The 23,374-nt window shown below is 39.0% G+C and overlaps 1 protein-coding gene across 6 annotated transcripts in view; it reads left to right on the top strand.

Annotated features, from left to right (window-relative positions):
• Window positions 1–23,374, top strand: part of ZZEF1 (zinc finger ZZ-type and EF-hand domain containing 1) — a 66,881-nt gene that overhangs the window by 17,579 nt on the left and 25,928 nt on the right. For all 6 annotated transcript variants that reach the window (XM_086624807.1, XM_086624809.1, XM_086624810.1 and 3 more), the window contains 24 exons: window positions 18–233; window positions 1,129–1,229; window positions 1,567–1,736; window positions 2,535–2,668; window positions 2,972–3,042; window positions 3,486–3,600; window positions 4,212–4,371; window positions 5,304–5,425; window positions 5,511–5,621; window positions 8,593–8,759; window positions 9,374–9,455; window positions 10,104–10,305; window positions 11,472–11,620; window positions 12,005–12,245; window positions 13,818–13,897; window positions 15,082–15,175; window positions 15,744–16,260; window positions 16,918–17,082; window positions 19,180–19,299; window positions 20,140–20,301; window positions 21,050–21,179; window positions 21,438–21,576; window positions 21,782–21,947; window positions 22,432–22,694. In XM_086624807.1, coding sequence (XP_086480933.1) covers window positions 18–233; window positions 1,129–1,229; window positions 1,567–1,736; window positions 2,535–2,668; window positions 2,972–3,042; window positions 3,486–3,600; window positions 4,212–4,371; window positions 5,304–5,425; window positions 5,511–5,621; window positions 8,593–8,759; window positions 9,374–9,455; window positions 10,104–10,305; window positions 11,472–11,620; window positions 12,005–12,245; window positions 13,818–13,897; window positions 15,082–15,175; window positions 15,744–16,260; window positions 16,918–17,082; window positions 19,180–19,299; window positions 20,140–20,301; window positions 21,050–21,179; window positions 21,438–21,576; window positions 21,782–21,947; window positions 22,432–22,694 — 3,877 coding nt within the window. The remainder of the gene's footprint in view (window positions 1–17; window positions 234–1,128; window positions 1,230–1,566; window positions 1,737–2,534; window positions 2,669–2,971; window positions 3,043–3,485; window positions 3,601–4,211; window positions 4,372–5,303; window positions 5,426–5,510; window positions 5,622–8,592; window positions 8,760–9,373; window positions 9,456–10,103; window positions 10,306–11,471; window positions 11,621–12,004; window positions 12,246–13,817; window positions 13,898–15,081; window positions 15,176–15,743; window positions 16,261–16,917; window positions 17,083–19,179; window positions 19,300–20,139; window positions 20,302–21,049; window positions 21,180–21,437; window positions 21,577–21,781; window positions 21,948–22,431; window positions 22,695–23,374) is intronic.

Raw genomic sequence — 23,374 nt, 5'->3', positions numbered from 1 at the left:
TGTCTACATCCTTCTAGTACTTGATGATAAAGTTCTTGTGCACAAGACAAGACACAGCAGAACGGCTTGGAGTTCAAGGCCTGAATGTTCTTGGCTATCTTCGACCTACGCAAAACGAGCTCGATAGGAGCATGAACTGTTTGCAGTGCAGGAAAACTGATGATGATACAGTTTGTGGCACAACTCTTCTCCTGAAGACGCTTCATTTTATCCAGCAGCTGGCACAGGACTTGGTATTCTTACTTCTTAGTTATTTTTAAGCATATATTTACCATGCTAAAAGTAATAAGGCTATGCTAACAGTGATTGTGAATGGATAAAGAAAAGTCTTGCTACTAGGTACTAGTAACTGTTAAAGCCATGCTGTGGAGAAAAAAAATGGTTTCTGAAAAATAGCGTTCTCTGTATATTTATTGAAGTTGACTAGGAATATAGTCACTTTGGGCCCAAAAGAGAGTTAAGAGCTGTTTTTCAGCATCAGGTTACAATGCTAGGTGAAGTAGATGTAACAGAAGGATACTCTACTATTAGATAGTGTAGCTATTTCTGAAGCAAGCATGGGTGAAAGTGCTTAGAGAGATAGGTAGAAAAGTCGCATAAATTAAAACATGTCCTCTTTTTATATGAAATAATTTTGTAAATATCTAGGGTGAGAAGTATACAGTTAAAAGTTATGGCTGCTGTGTGCTGATGTATGTCAGCATGATGTACCCTGCTTCGGAGGATACCTGTCAGAATCATGTTTTGTTCATACAGTCCATGCATCTATGCCTTTTCAGCTTGAATTCTGAACCATGGGCAGTCTCATTTTGGCCATTACTTACTTTCAGTTAAATTAGATGAAGAGGTAGAGGTTGTAAAATCTTTTGGTGGAGGACAGGGATGAGGGACTAGACATCTGGAAAGAGGAGAATCCTTATTAGTAGCTCTGTGAAGGGGAAGGTTTCAGCACAAACTGTTGCATTTAGACACTGGAATATCTGTGAAAGAACTTACTGTAATCCATGTTAGCTGCAAGTTTATAGAAAACTAGGCTGCTTTAAGCCCGGTGCTTAGGGATTTACTTTTTATAAATGTGTTCTGTATAGAGTTAATTTTCCAATCCTCCATTTTCTTTGCCTTTTTAAGGTTCAACAGAAGGAGAGCAGATTAAAATACAAGTCATTTTTAGATTTCACAGGCCTTGATTTGCAGCTGTTCTGGAATTTTTACAATAAACTTCACCAAAAGTAAGTCACTTATTTACTGTGTGGTGAAGCACTAATCTGTGTGTGTATGTATAAATAAAGTATGTGAAGTTTAGTTGCAGCAGTTTCTTCTTCCTAAACTACTTCATTTACATAAATAACATTTTCCTGCTGCTGCAATGTGGGTTTTTAACTGTAATGTTATGTAGAAGCTTGAGATGTAGATTAATTTAGCTGGTAGCTATACTCTTTTTGGCTATGTGCTCTCTGCTCAGTTTTTTAATCCGTCTGTGATGGCAGCTTTCATAGTGTTGTCTATTTGGTGGAAATGAGCTTCTTTTCTAGTTTTAGCTTCTGTTTGGTTTATGCTTTCTTACAGCCCAAGGGAAGAATGCGTCTTTGCTCAAACACTGCTATTGCAGCTTCTTCAGAGGTGCTTCTCTGTACTTACTGGAGACAATAAAACTGCTAAACCTCAAGAAACTTCTCAGAGCAAAACATCTGGTCACGCAGAAGCTGCAGAAGAGCTTTATAGACATTTGTGTGAAGGTAATTTATATTGAATACATTAACTGTTTTGTCTGTTCTGGCTTACAGATGTGTTACAATAGTTACAATTTCGGAAAAGCTATTTATTCCTAGAGGCCAAGTCAGCTACCGTTCCTTTGTTTCTTCTTTGAGTCAGTGTGTGCTAATTAGTCTGTCAGAATGAAACTTTTCTTGATGCTGTGAAATGGTTTTATAGACTTTCTGACAACATGTGTTCTGGAAACAGCTGCAATAGAAAACTTCTTTTGAACGTGTCGCCTGCTTGAACCAGCAGGGAGGGTGGTCCTTTAACTGTAACGTTACTGGAGTTCGTTTATTTCTGATATTTCATATAAATATAAATGATCTTAAAAGGAGCCTGAAAAGTTTATTGAAACACAGGGAGAATTCTGGAGCCAGTGAAGAGAATGGGAATTACACATTAGACTTCATTGAAAGTAGGATGACATCCTCTTTATTCAAGTATACTTTTTTGTTAATTACCTAACAGTCTCCTGAAAAGCAAGCTAGAGGTAAACCAGTTCATATAGAATCTGTCACATCTTGAAAACTTTATTAGCTTTGATAGTTGTCAAGTCTTAATATTCCTAGAATTCATTTACTCAGTGAATAAATATATCCTTAGAAGAATCTTTCTTGCTAGAAATCAAAAAGTTTCCCCTCATTTTCTGTGTGTATAATGGGATTGCAAGGGCTTGATGTTGTGTAAAATAACATGTTTAATTCAGTTATGCCTCTAACATATTAGATGGAGTATTAATTTGAACTTGTAATTTTTTTTCCTTTTTGTATGAGCAGTAGTGGATATGGGGGACAGTAACTTCATGCCAATGAAAATGCTAAAAGAGGAAGTTAAGAACACCCTACTCAGTGGAGCAGCAATCTTTTTCCCAGATAGACAAACCAGGCGACATCAGCTCTTCACTATGATGGTAAACCATTACATGAGAAATTGATTGTTTAGTACTTACTTTCTTTATGCACAAAAGAGGACAAATCTGAGTTCTTGTTGTCAAATAATGTATACTTTGACCCGTTAAAGTAAAAACTTTCTTTTTTTTCTTTGCCTCTTTTTACCCTCCCCCTTCTCTCTCTCTCTGCAGCTTATCCAAAGAAAGAGGAGCTAACCTGCCTTTCTTACCAAAAATGAATAGTAGAACGCAGAAATTAGAATTCTTTCTCACAGAGGAGGGAAACAGAACATATCATAAAAGTAAATCTTTTTCCTTTTCTAGAAAAACATCACAGAGCAAGAACATAAGCAATCTGTGCATCTAGCCTTCAGATCCTTGTGTACCCACTTCAGGTAAGGGGTCCTGAAATTGAAAATAGTTGTCTGATACCCTATGTCTGTTAATAAGTTCATATTTAATCCTTTTTAGAAATGTTATTCCCCTGAAAAATAATTCTGCAAAAGAATCAACTGCCTTTGCTTTAGAAAGGAGAATACTACTATTTAATATGTTTATTGACTGAATAGCTGTATAAAACATGGTCCAAGGTTGGTACTGAAACAGTATATTGCTCTTAGGCTTCTCGTATGCTGTCTTCCTATTTTTCAAGTGATTGTTTGTCCATGGTGATGGTTAGTATTGATTTAATCAGTCTCGAGTCATCAGAACCCAAACTTTTGATTTTCATAGTAATTATACAGTAGGATCTCTACAGATTTGTCACAGGGATAACTAAATTTGTGTTTTGGAACTGTACTACTTGTTGTTGATTAGTAAGAAGATCTTTGTTTTGTAGTGATCAAGATCCAGGTGGACTCCTATTATTACCAGAGAAAGGAGTTTCTACAAATTTTGACATAAGTGAAGTGCTATCAGTCATGGATACCCTTCTGCTAGTGGCGGCAAGAGAGGTAACTGTCTTTATGCTGTTCCTCTTCCTACATCTTTGCCACGATTTTTGTATGTATTCAAACGCCAGCTGCGTGTCTGAGAGGTATGTGAAGGAACTAGCTTTCCTGTTCTCCTGATAAAACTATTCATGGCTATTCAAGTCGGTAGGATTAGATTTTCCAACCAATTGAAATATTTTCCTTTAAGCATTAACATTTCCTAATAGTAGAGTAAGTAATGTATAAGATGAGGTATTTTTCCATAGCATTGAAAAGACCTTATGGCAGCCTATCAACAGTAGGAGACAGAAGTACTCATCCCATATTGAGAGGTTAGAATTGGTCATGCTGCTAAGGGAGGTGTAAATGGAGGAGAGTCATTTACATGTGCAGAAAAAATGTGCTGAGAACATCAAATGACTCATATGTAGCTATTCCTACCTAAAATTGCGATTTATCAAAACAAAACACATCAGCTGCTTCATGGCTTGATATGCTGCTTGTCAGATGCATTTAATCTTTTTTTGTGGGGTGAATGGGATGATAATGTCCATCACAGTTTACTTAGTACATGTTGTATGTCATTCTGCAGCAGAAGAGGATATCTTTTTGTTACGTTCTTTGTTTTTCAGTGTGAAATGATGATGCTGGATGTTGCACAGCAAGAGAGTGCCACAGTCTTGTCTTCCTTATTCTGGTCTGTTCAAGGTAGCCTCCTTTCATGGTGCTACCTGCAACTTAAGGGTAGCGATAATTCAGCCAAGGATCTTGCTGTAGAAATACTTAAAAACTGTAAGTGTTGGCATTAAATACAGAATTAAGTGTGATGTAATACAGGACTTGAAAATGTGATTTTGCAAATTGCAGTATAATAAGGATTCACCAGGGTTTGCCTGAGGCATGCTCATGACTGTTATTTGTAGGCTTATTGAGCAACTTAGAGTTTTAGCCATGCTGATAATTTTATGTTGGGAGAATCTTCAGAAAACATTTCAGTGTTTTTGGGGGTCAAATACTGAAAAAAAACCCACCACCAACAACAAAAAACCAAACAACAAACAGTTACAGACTTTCATTTGAACATTTTGCTTTCTTTAAATGCCTCGTATTTTGACAAGCTCCTGTGTGGTTGTATATATTTTCCTAGATGTTTGTGATAGCAAGAAGAAAGGAACTTACTTAAGAAGTTGGGCGCTTGTAAGGGGTGTTTTGTTACAGTGAGTTTTTTGTTCGGTTGGTTTTCTTATTGAGTAGTTAATTGGGCCAAGTACTGAATGGAGTTGTAATTTTATGTAAAATTACTTAATATTTATGTTGTTTGTATATAAATAAGTTTGTTGTGTTCCTGTCTTTTGTTTAAAAATAGGGTAAGGCTATAGCTAAAAATTAGTAGCCTCACTTGTTACTTAAGCTGCATTTCTTAGTTGTGTAAGGAGGCTACTGGATATACTGAGATTGTTGAAACAATCTTGGAGTGTTTGATTAAATTACTCATCTTTTTTTTTTTTAATATCGTTGATAAGCATCACTTGTTTCCACAATAGAAATATCACAGAGAATTTCTCTGAACTGTTTTCACTCTTGAGCGTCACTGTCTTGGGCCAGCAGATGCCTTCCTGCTGTCTGTTGTCTTGTGGACATCACCATGCACTTGAGTGTTTGATAAAGTAAGTTGTGGTAGCAAGTCCTTAAGGTGGCTATTAAGGGTTTTTTTTTCTCTTTAGATGTGGGCCAGTTCCTGTCAAATATCAGAACGATTTTGCAGTCACTTTTATCTCAATATAGTGGCAAAAGAGTAGTAGAAAAAATAAGTAACTCTGTCTTTGCCATGGCAACTCGTCAGCTGGTAAGTGAACATTGGGATTTGTACTATTCCCGGGTAGCATGGCTATGGTTATGTGCATTTTCATGAGACCTATGTTTTCTCCTAGGTCATCTTCTTGTTGGATTTTTGCGCTTTAGACATTCCATACTGTACTCTACTACGGGGATTCAGCACTTTGATAGAACCACTGAAAAGCCTTTGTAGCGAACCTCATAAGGTAACTAAAGATACAGACACTATTAAGTACAGTGAAACAAAACTCCCCTAGACCTGCTGTTTGTGAACAGAGAAGGTCTTGTGGGAGATGTGAAGGTTGGAGGACGCCTGGGGCATAGTGACCACGAGATAATAGAATTCTCAATTCTAGGGGATGTTAGGAGGGGGAACACTATAACGGCCAAGCTGGACTTTGGGCGAGCTGACTTTGGGCTGTTTAGAAGTCTGATTAACAAAGTCCAATGGGAGACAGCTCTCAAGGGTAAGGGGGCGCAGGAGGGATGGTTACTACTCAAAAAGGAAATTCTGGAGGCACAGGAGCGAGCTGTCCCTGTGTGCCGGAAGTCGAGCCGCCGGGGTAGAAAACCAGCTTGGATGACAAAGGAGATTTGGGAACATCTCAAAAGAAAAAGGGATGTCTATAAGTCTTGGAAGAATGGGCAGGCATCCAGGAATCAATACAGGGAGGAAGTTAGGACATGTAGGGAGATAATCAGGGGGGCAAAAGCCCAATTGGAACTTAGACTAGCCAGCTCCGTAAGGGACAACAAAAAGTCTTTCTATAAATATATTAATAACAAAAGGAGGGCTAAAGATCACCTCCAGCCCCTACTGGCCACAGGGGGTACGTTAGTCACTAGGGATGAGGACAAGGCTGAGGTCCTTAATGCCTTCTTTGCCTCAGTCTTTCATAATAAGGTTAGTAGTTCCCAGGTGAGCTGGCCTTCGGTGTCTGAGTGCAGGGAGGGAGAGCAAATCGAAGCTCCTGTGATCCAAGAGGAAAGGATCTCTCCTTTCAAAGGGTCAAGGATCTGCTCCTTCGGCTGGATGCCCACAAGTCTATGGGGCCTGATGGTATCCACCCGAGAGTCCTGAGAGAGCTGGCGGATGTCATTGCCAAACCCCTGTCCATTATCTCTGGGCAGCCTTGGCTCACTGGGGAAGTTCCGCTGGACTGGAGGCTGGCGGATGTTACCCCCCTTTACAAAAAAGGGCGGAAGGAGGATCCGGGGAACTACAGGCCTGTCAGTCTGACATCGGTGACGGGCAAAGTCATGGAACAGGTTATCTTGAGTGCTATTAGTGAGCACATACAGGTTAACCGGGTGATCAGGCCCAGTCAACAAGGGTTTATGAAAGGCAGGTCTTGCCAATCAAACCTGATCACCTTCTATGACAGGGTGACCCACCTGGTTGACGAGGGAAGGGCTGTGGATGTCGTTTTCCCTGACCTCAGTAAAGCCTTTGATACAGTCTCTCATAGTGTTCTGGTTGAGAAACTGATAACTGCTGGCCTGGACAGGCACACCCTCCTTTGGGTTAAAAACTGGCTGGATGGCTGGGCCCAAAGAGTGGTGGTAAATGGGGCTAAATCCGGCTGGAGGCCGGTCACCAGTGGGGTTCCCCAGGGCTCAGTGCTGGGTCCAGTTCTGTTTAACATCTTTATCAATGACCTGGATGAGGGGATTGAATGTACCCTCAGTAAATTTGCGGACGACACCAAGCTGGGAGGCTGTGTCGATCTGCTCGAGGGTAGGGAGGCCCTTCAGAGGGATTTGAACAGCCTGGATCATTGGGCTGAGGCCAATGGCATGAGCTTTAATAAGGCCAAGTGCAGAGTCCTTCACTTGGGGTATAAAAACCCCAAGCATCGCTATAGGCTCGGGGAGGAGTGGCTGGAGAGCTGCCTGGCGGAGAAGGACCTGGGGGTGTTGGTTGACTACCAGCTTGATACGAGCCAGCAGTGTGCCCAGGTGGCCAAGAAGGCCAATGGGATACTGGCGTGTATCAAGAATAGTGTGACCAGCAGGAGCAGGGAAGTGATCCTGCCCCTGTACTCGGCACTGGTGAGGCCGCACCTGGAATATTGTGCCCAGTTTTGGGCCCCTCGCTTTAAGAGAGATATTGAGCTCCTGGAGCGGGTCCAGAGAAGGGCGACTAAACTGGTCAAGGGGCTGGAAAATAAAACTTATGGGGAGCGGCTGAGGGAGTTGGGGCTGTTTAGCCTGGAGAAGAGGAGGCTGAGGGGAGACCTGATTACGGCCTATAAATACTTGAGAAGGGATGGGGGGGAGGTGGGGGAAGGACTCTTTACATCAGTGATGGGTGATAGAACAAGAGGAAATGGGCATAAGCTTAGTCAGGGGAGATTCAGGTTGGATGTTAGGAAGTATTTCTTCTCTGAAAGGGTTGTCAGCCACTGGAATAGGCTGCCCAGGGAGGTGGTTGAGTCCCCATCCCTGGATGTGTTTAAGAATAGGTTGGATGATCTACTTGAGGATATGGTTTAATGGGGATTAGGGATGGTTGGACTGGATGATCTCTAAGGTCTTTTCCAACCTAGAAATCTATGAATCTATGAAAAGCAAAATTGCAAGAAAGACACAGAAAACTCAGGTAGTTGTATTGGTGAGTGTTTGAAAGGAACTGGAATGCTTCTGAAAGCATGGAATATGGAATGGAATGTTGAGTGAAGAACTAGAAATATACCTGTACTTATATGGAAGATGGGAAAAGTGATTAGACAGTGCAACTGAAATGAGAAGCCTAGAAAGTAGGAAGGAGAGATTCTGAGGATGAAGAGGAAAATAAATTAAAAATAGTATGTGCTTGATGTTTTTAGCTTCGTTGCTTGTGGTGATGCAAATAAAGTCTGTGAGTCTGTAGCATAGATGTTTAAATCTGCATTAATCATCCAGACTCTTTTTGTTGTCATTGGAGACTTGGAGGTGCTTCTGGGGGGAGACTGTCTCCTCCCACAGTAGACTAAATTAATTTTGCTTTAGAAGTGCTTCCTTACCATGATTATCAAGGGTGTTTAGGCGTAAATCAATGTGGTAGCCTTTTAAATGCCGCTTTGTATGTACATCTGGCAACTTGAAAGTATTGACACAAAAATCTAGTGTGGTAATTTTTAATTTTTTTTTAAATGCTTTACATTTGTATCTCAAGAATACATTTTTGTTCTACAGATGGAAATGGAAAGCTGGCAGCAAGAACAGCCTGTAGTATTGCGAACATGGACAATGGAATCACCTCATAACTATGAAAATAATTGCCATGAGGTCTCAGTCTTCCTATGTCATGGGGCAACTTATTTTGAGGTGGAATTTGATGAAAGATGTGAAACTGAAAGGAGGTAATTTAATCTTGTGCTGTGTTAGTTTCCAATATCTATTTGCAGAGGGGAAATTCATGTTTCAAAGTGCAAGGAATACTTCTTGCACTCCAAGCATGCTATTTCAATTTCTTCTTTGTCCTGTGTAATATACAATGTGTATTTTGAATGACTTCTCATGCTTAAAGCCACTTCTGGCAAATGTACAGGCATACTGTTCATATGAATTTTACTGCCTTTGCCCTTGATCTGTTTTGTAATATTAGTATGACCACCAGAATTTGTGCTTGTGGTGTTTATTTTGCCCTCTTTAGGCAAAACTATTGGCTTGGTTTGTCCTGGTGATGTATCAGGCTACTGCTTAGTGAAGGCATATGCCAGATATTAAAATTAGCACCCATTACCAATTCTGAAGGATTGGGAAAGTTCTGCAGGAAAGCAGGTCTATGTTTGCTGGGACTATTGCATTGAAACATAAAATAAATTCCTTAGCAGTCAGGTGAAGCAACGCAGGTGTGGTTCAGAAAGGTGTGACAGGGTACACTGAGATGTGGCACTTGTGAAAATCCAAAAATAAACATTTTCCCCCAAACTTAAGAAGTAAATTTGGAAGTAATGAGTTGCAATTTTCACAGATATGATTACCTGGAGTTTACCGATGCCAGAGGTGCAAAAACTCGTTACGATACAAAGGTTGGCACTGAGAAGTGGCCTAAGGTGAGCACCTTTTCAAATTCTGAACCAAGTGATATATACATTCTTAGGAAATTCATATGATTCTTGCGGGAAACATACTGTCTAAAAGGATGTGTGCTTTCTTGCACGTGTATGTGTGTGTTTATTCCCTCTCAAGGGTGGGGAGCAGCAGGTGAGGAAGAAAGTCTGCAATAATGCAAATAAAAGGATTGAATGACTAAAGAATCCATCTTTGTTGCTATTATTGAAGGGGCAGGCAGTCAAAATGAAAAAGTAATTGTCATCTTTAACTGCTAGTAACTAACTACATGGGTAAAACTTCCTCGTTGACACTGTGCCCTTGCAATTTTTCACATCGTGAGACAAATGTAGTGCTTCCTACAGCTATGCTCCTTCTTCAGTGACGCCTACTCAGATGGGATGCTTCTCTGTTGTTTTATGGCTCTGACTTCTAAAGCTCAATCATCTATAAAATTTCTCATTAAGCTATTGAATAGACATTTTACCTGCTTAGTATTGTGAGTTTCTTGTTCAGATGGTGGGGGTAATTAGACCTGTTATGGACAGAACATAATACTGAAAAAGCACAATTGCTGAAGGAAATTCATTACCCTGAAACATCTTCCTGTCATGTACATTTGGCAAAATGACTGTTTTGTTGCTCTGTAGAAAGTGACCTTTAAGGCTGGCCCACGGCTGCAGTTTCTCTTTCACTCTGACAGCAGTAATAATGAGTGGGGCTACAAGTTTTCCATCACTGCTTACGGCCTACCAGATGTTGCCGTTTCTTGGGGCTTGGATTTACAGCTTCTTGTATCCCGGCTGATGGGGCGCTTGGCTTCCCGAAGTATGGCACTGAAAAGTCTCCGAGGTGAGTGCACTTAATAGCTCCAGAAGTTGTGATGCCATATAAAGAGTAGATAGAGGGCCTTATGTTTCAAGTCCCCTGTGAAGATGGAGTTCCTTTGTGTTTCTCTCTTAACTGAAGATGGAAGACTTGCTGTGTTGCTGCTTAGCAAAGCTGGGTTGTTGAGCTATCCCCACTGCTTGTGGCAAGCCTGGCTGCTGTTCTGCAGGACTGCTCTGAGCGAGTACTCAGAGATCACTGTGATTTCTCTGGTATTCAGAAGCCAATGTTAGGAAGGCATGGACACCTGGAAGTAATCACAATAAGCGGAATTACATTTATGAAGTAATATCAGAGTTTGCCCAATCTTCTGTTCTTCCTGTTCTTTTTTTCTTGTAAAATGGTTCCCTAGTGCTGTGATCCACCCTATGTTGGTGGTGTGAATATGGAACCAGCAAATCAAAAAAAATGCAGAGCTTAGAACACAAATTATTTTAAAAGTTTTACATGAGCATTTGGTATTGATTTAAATTTTAATTCAAAATTAAGTTTGACTAATTCCAGAAGTTAACTACACTTAGGATTTGGGCCACTGAAGACGAGTAGAATGCAAAATATGAGATAGGTGAAATAAGGAAGAAAAAAAAAAAAGCACTGTTTATTCTTTTAGTTAAAAAGAACACTTCTATGTGGCTTCCTAAATCTGAATTCATTCGCCACTTTGGAGAAGTACTCACCTTGAAAAATTAGGAGGTACTTAGCTGTGAATTTAGGGAACTAACTGAAGTGTTCTTATCATAGAATATTTTCTTCCTTTCTGAATGTGAGCATGCTTACATATAGCAAATTATTAGGTCTTTAGTAGGAGAAGAAGCTTTTAAACTCTCTTGCAAATTGGGGAATTTCTATGGTTGTAAGTACAGTGAAAATTTTAGATTTAAAGTCCTTCCATAATGTAACATATTGTCCCTATAAGATGTAATATTGATGCTATCATTCAAGGGTATTTCGATTTTCTGCACCTCATTAGAGAAACAGAAGTTAGAGAATGTTGTTAAAACTTGTTCAGTCTACCTGCATTACCTTTTTTTCGCCCCCTACTGCATATTTAACATTTATTAATTTCATTAATCTGTAAAAATGAACAAAAATATTTAGTAACTGAAGTGTCTGTTCTGAATGTCTTGCAGAACTAGGTAGTGAAGCAGACTTGCCTCCTTTGAAAGTAACATCAGTTCTTAATTCTCCTCTGTGGAAACCTGTCTTCAGGCATCAGATGTGTCCTGAGGTACTCCGGGGAGCCAGTCAAAGCAGTAGACTGCACCAAGATAAAAGAGAGGTACTTACACCACTGCTCTTGTTTCATTGGCATGAATTCCCTATGTGTCACAGTTTCATTCAGACTTAATTGATTGATGTATCCTTAAGCATATGCTGTTGTGCTAAAGCTGTCATCACTTGCACTCTTTAATTCAAATACTGAGGAGAGAATCTGTTGTTCTGTGCCCTTTATTAGTTTCCATTTTCACAGAATTATAGAATGATTGGGAGGGACCTGCAAAGATCATCTAATTAACCCTTCCTGCCTTGAGCAGGGACATCTTTCATTAGACCAGGTTGCTCTACTGCAGTAGATATACTGCAAGTTGACTTAATTGTAGAAATGAGCTGCAACAATTTTTCAGATAATATTAAAGTAAATGTTTTCCAACGTTCTTTCCAGGCTAGGAGCTCTCACCAAGATGTCTGCCGTAACTTTCTTATCGACTTTGCAAAATCAGATCCTGCCCAGGACTTCAGTGGGCAAAAATCTGAACTTTTCAAAGGACTTACACAGGCATGTAAAAAACAGACCCCAAAGACAGATATAGTTGCTGGTTCTACTGTTGATCAAGCTGTGAACTCAACATTTGCTGCTTTGGTGTATCTCACTCCAGATTTATATGAGAAGCTTCAAAAATATGGTAACTCTAATATTAGACTGTCTTAATAATGAAGAGTTAAAGTTTGTAAAAGGCTTATAGTTCAGTTTATAAACTTTGAAAAATCAGTTTAGCATGACAATTTTTAAATAGATGTGTATAAAAAAAATCAGAATTTAGGTAGACTAGGTAAACCTTATCTCTAGAATGTTTATTTTTTATTAATACATGCTTTTATCTTCAGAGCTCTGTCCAAATATTAATAACCATCGGAATCTACTGACTAAGCTTTGTAAGGATATACCCAAAGAGACTAGTGGTGTCCTCTGGAGTTTTAATTCAGAACAGTGTGACTCCTGGTGATTAATGGTTCTTATATCATTTCACACTCTCATTGTATCTTTTCTAAAAAGCAAGCATCAACTTGTATATGGCTTTTAAATGTTGGAGGTGGAGAAGGTGTAAATTAACATTTTGGGAGGTACACTGTGGAAACTAACCTTGACATCCTCAAATACATATTTTTAATATTTTTTTTTAATAAAAGGTAATATTTTGCTATTAACTTGTATAATACCCATTGTATTACAGTGGATATATTTTCAGTAGGTAAAATGAACAGCTTTTAAACTTACACCATCCTTCTATTAAGCTTATTGATATATTTCAAGTATTGGATAATAAGGTATTACTTGGTTTTGAAGGGTTTCACTTTAGGCTTTCACTTTCTGTCACAATTTTGAAGTGAAACATCTTACATTTTGAGCTATAAAGTTAAGGGTAAAAATGATTGACACAAAACCTGACTTGATTACTAAAGTGCTTATTGCCTTTAGTCATTTTGTCTATGCCTGACAGTTGATCTGATTTTCTGAGTAAGATTGAAAACTGTGGAAACTCAGGAAAATATTAATGAGTGGATAAGATATGGATCCTACTATAATGTTAATAGCTTCATCTGTCGGTCTTGCTGGAGACTAATTTCAAGACTCATGTTGACCTGTGCCATATGAAGCATATACAAGTGGTGCTGAGAAGAAGAAAAAATAAAAAAAAATAAATAAAAACAAAAAGGGGAATGGGAGAGAGAGGACCCTGAATAGGAATATCTTTTTCTCCATAGTTGTTGTCAGGCCAGTTTTGATGGAAACTGCTTTGTCAGGTCTTTAATTTTTGTAAATTGATCTTGAAAGTGTATTCCAGAAATTCACAGTGGAAAACAAAAGGGAAAAAAAATTGGTAACTAAATACATCTAGAGAGCTTTAAGTTAATACTAAGCATTTATTGATTATTCTTATATCAGTTTTCATTTGTGATATTTGAATGTATGGGGAGAGGTTTTTATTTTCCATAACAGCAGGCATTAATTTTGGGAAGATACATAATTCGAGAAAGATACCATAATTTAATTTAGCAAATAACTTTGTCAAGGTGCAGTTATGTATTTAAGGTGTTTGAAAGCTGGCAGTTTTTATTCCCTTTTTCTTACAGGCATAATTCCAAGAATTGACTAAGAGACAGAGGGAAGGCTCTAGCATAATTTTAGTTAAGTAGTCAAGTTGTATAAAAATGGAGCTGTAAATAAACAGAACTCTTCTTTCTCTCATTTCCAGTCAACAGTGGAGGAAAGGTGCCTTTGAGTGATGAGTTTGCACAAGTATATTCCCTGGCTGATTCAATTAGAATATGGATGGTAAGATCACACAGGAAGATATCTGTTAATGTCTTTTATCTTAATATGCAATGTTAAGAAGTAGGGTGGAACAGTGTTTTCCTTCAGTGATTCTAGGTCAACTGTTTTTGCTTAGGAAGAACATATATTCACTTCTAAACTTTGAATTTAAACATTTAAATGCATTCCTTCCCTCAGCCCCAGATGTGTCATCATGAGCGTTTAAGACTGAATTTGACTTAAAATCAGTGTTATTTTTCAGCAGGAATGTGTGTTGTTTGTTAGGAATGTTCTTATACAGCAGTTGGGAATTCTTTTGAGGTTTAGCATAGGAAGAAATCTGTCTTAAACATCATTCTCACAGTAATGCAGTGCTGACAGAAAAGGAAATAATGGCTTCTTTGACAAGCAGGTAACTGGCTGCAGTTCAGAGTGTGTTTTTTTGCACATAATTTTCCTTGAAGCATAAGCCTACGTCAAGAGCTGGTGACAACCTGGTGAGATGTGTCCACATCATCACCTGCAGCTGCAGAGAGTCAAAATTTATTTAGATTCACTAGTCTGCAGGAGATTCTGAATGTTAACAACTACGTGGCCTTCAAGAACAGCTAATTCTTTCTGTAGCCTGCTGTTCTGCTACTCTCGCGAGCCTGTCAGATGCAGGCCGGCCAAATGAACTGTTCTAGTATCTTGTGACCTCCTCACTCCTCTTTCCTGCCTGCTAGAATTCCTGGCAACTTAATACACTAGAGCTGCAATAAGCGTAGATGCATGTTAGATGAATAGTTGCATTGTACCCATGGCTTGCAGGTGATGTTGGCATCTGACGGTGCTCACTAGTTGGATGACACGATGCTTTTGAAGAGTCTTATATCCTGACTAGATGTATATCTTTTTCGGAGTGGTATAGGGGTAAAGGGGAAGCCTTCTTTTTCTTGGAGGGCTGATGCACTTCCAGTCACAAGACAGGGAAGGGTCTCAGCCTACAAGCCTTGAGCATCTTGGTATGAGGCTGCGTTATCTCCTCTGATAGTTTAGGTACCGCTCTTTCAGACTACTAGGTGTTTTGTTCTGCAGTAGGGAATAAATACTGTCATCTCTTCCTGAGCTTAAATTTCTTTAATGCAATACAGTCTTCATACTGCCGTGCTGTGTAGATATACAGGGGGAGTCATATTTTAACTATTTTAACATCCTGTCTACAGTTGGAAATGAAGCAGAAATCCCTGATGGGTAGGGGAAATGATACTGAGGAGAAGCAGAACACAGAAGCAAGTGAGGTGAACCCAGAGACTCTTGGTAAGTGTTGCCTTTCCAAACGTGTAAGCATTCCAGGTAGTTTAGTAAAGCGTTGCTTTGTAAATCTTAGTCATTACCTTTGCTGTGAAAGATAAGTTAGCGAGTAGAGTTACTTTTTAATACCTGAAGAGATAAACTAGTATAAATTACATGAACTATCTGGGATCGTGTTCTGCTGTTCTTTGAAGAAAATAGTACACAGGGAAAATGCTACGGGGAGTGACCTCTCACTTGAGTCACCTGGTTCTGAACTTACATTCGTCTGGTTTTGTAGATACTTGTCACTACAATTAACTGATGTTAGAATAGTAGCTGATTGTTATTAGAATAAAATGTGTTCTCACTGATTACTGTGTGCTTCATATGGTTCAGTGTGCTTATTCAAAATTAGCATTTGGAAATCTAGCATTAAGTAACTGATAGCATCATCATCAATGTAATGAGAAAAATCTTTTCTAGCTGTTTTGGCTCAGAAGAAACAAGATAAATGACTTTCTTCCTAAGCAGAAGATAGCGTGTTTGGTGTTCTTTTGTCATGATTTTAATTCTTCCAATTTTTATGCTGCAGCAAAACTTTGTATGCAGAAGAGCCTTTTGTTACTGAATTTTTTGCCTGTAAGAGCAAAGACGAAAGATTCTGCTGCAGACAGTTTGGAAGACCAAGATATTGATGATAGCCAACAGTATGTCAGTGATAAATGCCAAAGAAAAGGTTCTGTTGTGGACACGGACTTCCAGGCAGCACACTCGTCATCTTCCGATGGAGTTACTCATCCTGTTTTGAAAGAAGGGGGCCAAATGACACAATCTGATATGAAGATTAAACAAGTTCCAGACCCCCTCCAAACAGAAGAAGCATCTGCATTTCATAGTAAGCCTGTTGAAAATACAGTTTCACAGCAAGAAGATGTATCATCACCTCCTTCCACTCCCACACGAAAATCTCAGTTCAGCCGTGGAAGACTAAGGCTGCTGTCTTTCAGATCAATGGAAGAGCCAAGAGCTGTGCCTACTGTGAAGGAGAAATACCCTATATTGAAAAACATACTAGACTTTATTAAGGATCAATCACTTTCACATGAAAGGTAAGCAAATTGAAAATGTTGCCAATTATGAAATACAGAAACTTGTCTCCAGACCTCTTCAGGTGGAATAAAACATCTTTTAGCTGCAAGATAGCATTGAAAATCATTTTGTACATAAACAGGTGTCACATTTACGTATCAAACTTCAGTTATTCACAGCCGTGTAGGGAGTTGTAGAGAGTATTATTTCCTTTGATTCACTTCCATCAGGTAGAACTTCTGAATGTGGAAAACAATTACTTGACTGTTTCTTGTCTTCTTGAGGTCTGTTTGCAGTGGCATTTCGCTTCTTATCTACAAACAGTGAAGACATGGTATAGCAGTACTAGAAATCCTTGACGCCAAATACAGAGTAGTTGCATCTCTTATTAAATTACTTGGTATTCTGAAAATGTAAATCAAAGGAGAGATTTCCAATTCTCAGCTTGTCTATTTTAGGCTCTAAAACTTGGACTGGCAGAGGAAGTGCTAAATTCTGGTTAAAGCTTTATCACTCACTCCAACTGCAATATCCCACTGCTGAAATACAATTGAGAATTTAGATACCAAACTCTTGTTTAACTAGTCAAGTAGTTATTGAATTACAATTTATTTGGATTATTTTAAGCACAGTGTTTTGAAGTTGTCATAGATTTTTTTTTTTTTTGCTCTTCTTAGTGTTTTAAAGGTTCTTGCTTTGAGAAAATCCCAAGGGCAGAATATTATGGAAGTGCTCAAGACAATCCGCCAGTGCCTAGACTCACTTGGACAGCCACACTGTTTTCACCCACCGTGTGTACTTTTTCTCTTAGAACTTCTAGCCTGTCAGAAAGATTTTACAAAGTAAGTAATTATTTAGACACGTCTTAGCCGTGTGATTTAATGTCTTAGCCCTTGTGTTCTCCCAGTCATGTATATTGAAAACAGTAGAAAGTTACTGGGTTTTAATCCATGTGGGTAATAAAAATATGATTTTAGGATTAGTTTTTAGTCTACTATGCATATCTTGCATGCTTCCTTTTAAAAGAAACAGTGATTATTTTCAAGTAGAACTTAGTTGTACAGCTGTTCATCATGCCAGTGGGCATCATGCAATTGAATCACAGCGTGGATACCCAGAAACATCTTTACAGATCCAACCAGATCACAACAAACTCAAAAAGACTGTAGAGACTTCAGTTATTGCTTTAGTTTAAGTTCCTTTCTAATTATAGATTGGTTTCTTTCTCATCCAGTAAAACTTTAGTGATCTAACCCATTTAACTTTTAATTACTTTTGTTGCATTGCATCTTTAGAATTTTTGTGAACTGACTTTGTAAATCAAAATAATACCTATCTGGCAGAAGAACTAACTTCCAAGAATGGTGCATGTTATGTCTGGTTAGTCAAGGGTTTGCTTGTTCATGATTTTTCGTAACTTCAGATGTGATGCCTGTACAAGACAAGTTTTATGATGGGGGTGATATATTCCACTCATGTGCCAGAGGCTAAAGTGATGGACACGCAAGCTGAGGTCTGCAGTGATATTAGCTATGGACCAGTTATAGGGCATGCGCACATACATACAAAAAAAAAAAAAGGCAAAAATATCCTATCAATTATATGCATGTGCAATGGTTCTTAGTAAGGAGAGATAATTTGGAAGGTTTTTTTTCCTTATTTACAGCTAGAAAGCACTATCTCAAAGCAGGAGCTAGTACTATGCTGTTCTGGTTCATGAGTTTAGGTCTGATTTCTATCGTGTGGCTGAACTCTGTCGGCTGGTTTCTCACTTGTCAAGAGCTTTTTATGGTCATCTTGAAGTACACTGATTTCCTATAAGATCTTGATTAGATTTTTGTAAAGCACCTTTTAAATTTTTAGGAAGGTTCTTTCCTTAGTGCCATGAGAATATTAGAATCATAGAATGGTTTGGGTTGGAAGGGACCTTAAAGGTCATCTAGTTCCAACCCCCCTGCCAGGGGCGGAGAAATCCTCCACTACACCAGGTTGACCAAAGCCTCATCCAACCTGGCCTTGAACACCTCCAGGGATGGGGCATCCACAACTTCTCTGGGCAACCTGTTCCACTGCCTCACCACCCTCTGAGTGAAGAATTTTCTTCCTTATATCCAATCTAAATCTCCCCTCTTTCAGTTTAAAGCCATTGCCCCGTGTCCTATCACTACACGCCCTTGTAAAAAGCCCCTCTCCAGCTTTCCTGTAGGCCCCCTTTAAGTACTGGAAAGCTGCTATAAGATCACCCCGGAGCCTTCTCTTCTCCAGGCTGAACAGCCCCAACTCTCTCAGCCTGTCTCCATAGCAGAGGTGCTCCAGCCCTCGGATCATCTTCATGGCCTCCTCTGGACCCCCTCCAGTAGCTCCGTGTCCTTCTTATGTTGGGGACTCCAGAGCTGAACACAGTATTCCAGGTGGGGTCTCACGAGAGCAGAGTAGAGGGGCAGAATCACTTCCCTCGACCTGCTGGCCACGCTCCTTTTGATACAGCCCAGGACACGGTTGGCTTTCTGGGCTGCCAACGCACGGTGCCGGCTCATGTTGAGCTTCTCACCCACCAGCACTCCCAAGTCCTTTTCCTCAGGGCTGCTCTCAATCCATTCTCCGCCCAGCCTGTACTTGTGCTTGGGATTGCCCCGACCCACGTGCAGGACCTTGCACTTGGCCTTGTTGAACTTCATGAGGTTCTCACAGGCCCACCTCTCCAGCCTGTCAAGGTCCCTCTGGATGGCATCCCTTTGCCTGTTTTATTTCTTAACTGCTGATTCCTGGTACAGGTTTCTTTTTTATTTGAAAGTGGCAGACTGCATTTTAAAAAAAACTAACATCCTTCCCACTTGGTGGGGAGTGTTTAAAAGATTGTCTGTAAAATTTGCACAAACCATGCTACCCAATATGTAGCAGTGAGTTCTAGACTACTAAACTGATTCTTTAATTTCTAGCTACTTTGGAAACTTGGAAGGCTGTGGTGCTGAGCTACACAAAGAGATTCGAGAGTCCTACTATCAGCTTGTTTTGTTCCTGGTAAATTCTGTGAAAGGGTTTAGTACAATTAATGACAGGTACAGTACATTGCTTGCATTACTTATGTGAGATTTATGGTTTTTTTCTTTTCTTCCTCATCTCATCCCATGTCATTTGTTGTTTATTGTTTAATTCCTTAATTAAGTTTGACTATACTTTGCATTATTTATAGAACTAAATGAGGAGCCCTAATCTTGTGATCAAAAATGCCAAGTTACCTTTTTATTAATACTATGCAGGAAAGCACGATAAATTTATCATTGTTAAAACCTTGACTTACTGCATATTGTAGTTATAATTCTGCAATGTGTTTCTGAAGCTTAGCAGGAAAATATTAAAATTAGCAAATATATTGTAGGATACTTTAGCAAGAGTGATGCCAAAATAGATTCTACAATTCTGCAGCCATGATTTAATGTTAAAGCTCATGTTTTGGTAATATTCCAGTTGGAATTCTTGGGATTTATAGCCAGGTGCCCTAAAGGGGTGAGAATTTTGTTACTATAGTGTCCGTTTCCCTACTACTAACTCCCAAATCGTTTGTCCGGTTTCAACTGAACATGGCAAAGGCTTCAAAGAGAACAAATTCCTGAAAATAGGAAGAGATGGACCCTCTTGCTAATATTCAGACTATAGCATAAGCTCTGTTTCAGCTGGATCCATAGAGGACAGGATATTTATTCAAATTGTATTGTCTATGCTTCTTGGTAAATTTTGTAAGTTTACGTGTTAGTAAACTTGAGTTTCTGCCACATGATTTAATGCAGAGTAAAGCCTGGAAATCAGTGTACAGTGATTATCCGCCCTTGCTCCCCAAATATGCTATTTTAGCTTCAGGTTAGAGCTGTCGTGTTTTATTGTCTTGTGTTTTTATTTAGATCGTTGCTTCCTGCCTTATCATGTGTGCAGACAACTCTCCTTCACCTTTTGGATATGAGTTGGGAACCAAGCGATCTTGCCTTCTTTGTTGAGATTCAGTTACCACATCTTCTTATGACTACATCACAAGAAAACATAAGTATTCATGACAGTGTGATTTGGTGAGTCAGGAAAAATGCAATTTTCACATGGTACTAACTATTGATCCCATTTTTACCAAGAAAGGCTCCTGAACTTTGGGCTGAAACAAGCAGCAGAAGTACTATTAACAAGTATAAATGCAATTTTCACATGGTACTAACTATTGATCCCATTTTTACCAAGAAAGGCTCCTGAACTTTGGGCTGAAACAAGCAGTAGAAGTACTATTAACAAGTATGACATAATTTTGGCCAACATTCAAGGGCTTTACTGAAGTGCTTGAAATTTTTTGCAGCATTACTAGTGCAAAAACTATTAAAATTTCATCTTTAACCTGATTACTGCTGGAACATTTCACTTGTTTAGCAGTGTAGCAGGAGGTAGATAATGCTGTTTCTTGTCTTGATAAATATCAAATGTTTTTAGCACCTGCATGTTGCAATTTTATAGTAGTTGTATTTCTTACGCGTGAGCAAACGTGAAGGCCAAAAAGCTTTAAAAATGTCTTATCTGACCTGCCAGCATTACCAGAAGCAGTTTTGTAAGTGTAGATTTTTCTGATTTTTGCATTATGGTCCCCATCTATATTTAAGAACTTGTCACAGAGGCAAGAAGCAGGTATCTATATGGCCCTTTATTAACCAAGTGAACTGGTTTTTATTAGCATGTTATAGCACTTTGTTCTTTAAAAAAAAAAAGTATCCCAATTTATGTTAGAGGAAAGCGTCATTGCATTCAAACTTAATTTTGAGCTTGCTTTTCTTTTAGTCAGTGGAGTGAAGAAGATGAAATTGCAGACTATAAGCAAAACTGTGAGTGGATGGATGAATGTCAAGATGTAATGTTTGAGACCTGGTATGAAAAGATAGCTCAAGCTGACCCAGAGAAGCAGAGAAAGGTGACGTTATGATTTGCTTATTTATCTGCAGAAGGGGTAAATAGGAGACTTTTAAAAGCCTAAAGGAGAGAAAGGAATCTGACTTAAACTGATTTTTCATGAGTTGGATCCCTGGCTCCCTGTAGGCCTTCAGAAGTCTAAAATGATGTAGAAATCCCCATCTTTTTTGGCAGGGGAAGTGTTCTGCTTTCTGTCTAAAAAGAGCTTTCTCAAAGTGATAATAATACTCAAAAAAATTGTGTCCATTTATTGCTCTAGATGCACATGTTTGTTGCTCGTTACTGTGACCTGTTAAATGTGGACATATCCTGTGATGGCTGTGATGAAATTGCACCTTGGCATCGCTACCGCTGTCTGCAGTGCAATGACATGGATCTGTGTAAAACTTGCTTTCTTGGTAAGAATCGTTAAAAACTCCTCAATACCCTATACTCGAAGACAAAATAGTGTCTTCTAAATTATACATAAAGTGAAAGACTTTTCCTCTGGATATTGTAGAAATGTTAAGCTTTTCTTTTCCTAATCCGAATGTGAACTTGAAATTAAGAAAGATCCTTTATCAAAAAGGATTTACAGGGAAATCTTAAAATATTTCTTTACAGGTGGAGTTAAACCTGAAGGACATGAGGATGACCATGAAATGGTTAACATGGAGTATGCCTGTGATCACTGTCAAGGAGTTATCATAGGTCGGAGAATGAACTGTAACGTTTGTGATGACTTTGACCTTTGCTATGGATGCTATTCTGCAAAGAAATACTCTGACAGGTATTAAACATGTGATTTTGTTTCCACTTCACTGCGGGGGTTAAAGTGATAATTAGCAACTAAGTACAATCAGTCGTTCTAGTGTTGATTCTTACAAGGTCGTTCCTGAATCAGAACATCTAGTTGATGTCCTTTGGGGAAATATAGCAAATATAGGACCAGTTCAGCAAAAATTTCTGCAGTTTGGAAAGCTGCCCCAACCTTTGAAGTAATTTAGTAGCAATTGTTTTCTAGCCATGGCTGTGAAAGTTGCAGGAGAGTTACCAACCCCAAATGAGAGGACAGAAGAAATGAACAGTGCTGTGGTTAGACAACATAGGTTTCAGTGCTTGACACCAAAGATCTTTAAAAACAGGTCTATAGTTTGAAACTCTGGAATGTGTTGGGTTTTCCATCGTTTCCTGTAATGGTGTCATGTGTTGCTAACGACATTGGTTAGCAAGAAAGCGGCTGAGTTTCAAAATTATATCCCTTCTTCTTTCAGTCACTTGCCCACTCACAGCATCACAGTGTATCCAATGGTGACGATTCGAATCAGTGACCGACACAGGCTCATCCAGCCGTATGTCCACAATTACTCCTGGCTGTTGTTTGCAGCTTTGACTCTCTACAGTGCAGATCTGGCAAATGGGGAGGAAGTAGAAGGAGAGAAACTAGATTCACAGGTCCTCACTCATGCCAGAGTTCTGCAGCATCAGTGCATACAGCTCATCGGAGACTGCTTGATGAAAGCGCAGCACGGAAAAGGTGAGTCAGCTCCTCCATCACTGAGACAATGATTTCTAACAAGTGTCAGAAAAGTCTGTGATTACTCACTTAGAAGTTTCCAAAGGAAAGGGGAAGCTACTGTGTACTTCACTGAGAATAACTGTTTATGTAGAAATGTAGAACGAGTGTTGTTCAAGATCACTAAAATATGGAATATAGGGTGCTTGAGAAAATTAATTTTATGCTTATATAAATATTGAAGACAACTTGGCAACTCTCTGGTTAGGGTTTTTTTCCATCTTAGATCTTGTAAAGCTATCAATCAATATAGCTTTATGTTCTGCTACTAACTGTTGCTGACAACTGAAGGACTTGAAGGAAAGCACATGACTTGGTGGAAAATGTTTTTTGTTCTGCATCTTTGGGCAAGAATTTTTTAACCTTATTTGTGGTATGAGATAAGTTTCTGGAGATGATGACCCTTTGCCTGGAAATGAGGATTTCTGTGAACTACTAAGACCTATTACAGAAAATAGAGTGATACAATAGAGACCTGTGTTGAGTGTATCAAAAAGTCTAGACTCAAGTTCGAATAAGTTTACTGGTAGGTTTTTTGAGTAGCTCCAATACAGCTGAAATGTCACCACCAAATCATTACGCATAGTCATTATTTAATCTGCTTGGTTTTTAATGTACAATTTTATTGTACAAATATTTAA

Source organism: Tauraco erythrolophus, chromosome 21 (assembly GCF_009769465.1).
Source record: "Tauraco erythrolophus isolate bTauEry1 chromosome 21, bTauEry1.pri, whole genome shotgun sequence".
Taxonomy (NCBI): domain Eukaryota; kingdom Metazoa; phylum Chordata; class Aves; order Musophagiformes; family Musophagidae; genus Tauraco; species Tauraco erythrolophus.
The sequence above is the reverse complement of the archived record's forward strand: the minus strand, read 5'-3'. Positions and strand labels throughout refer to the sequence as shown.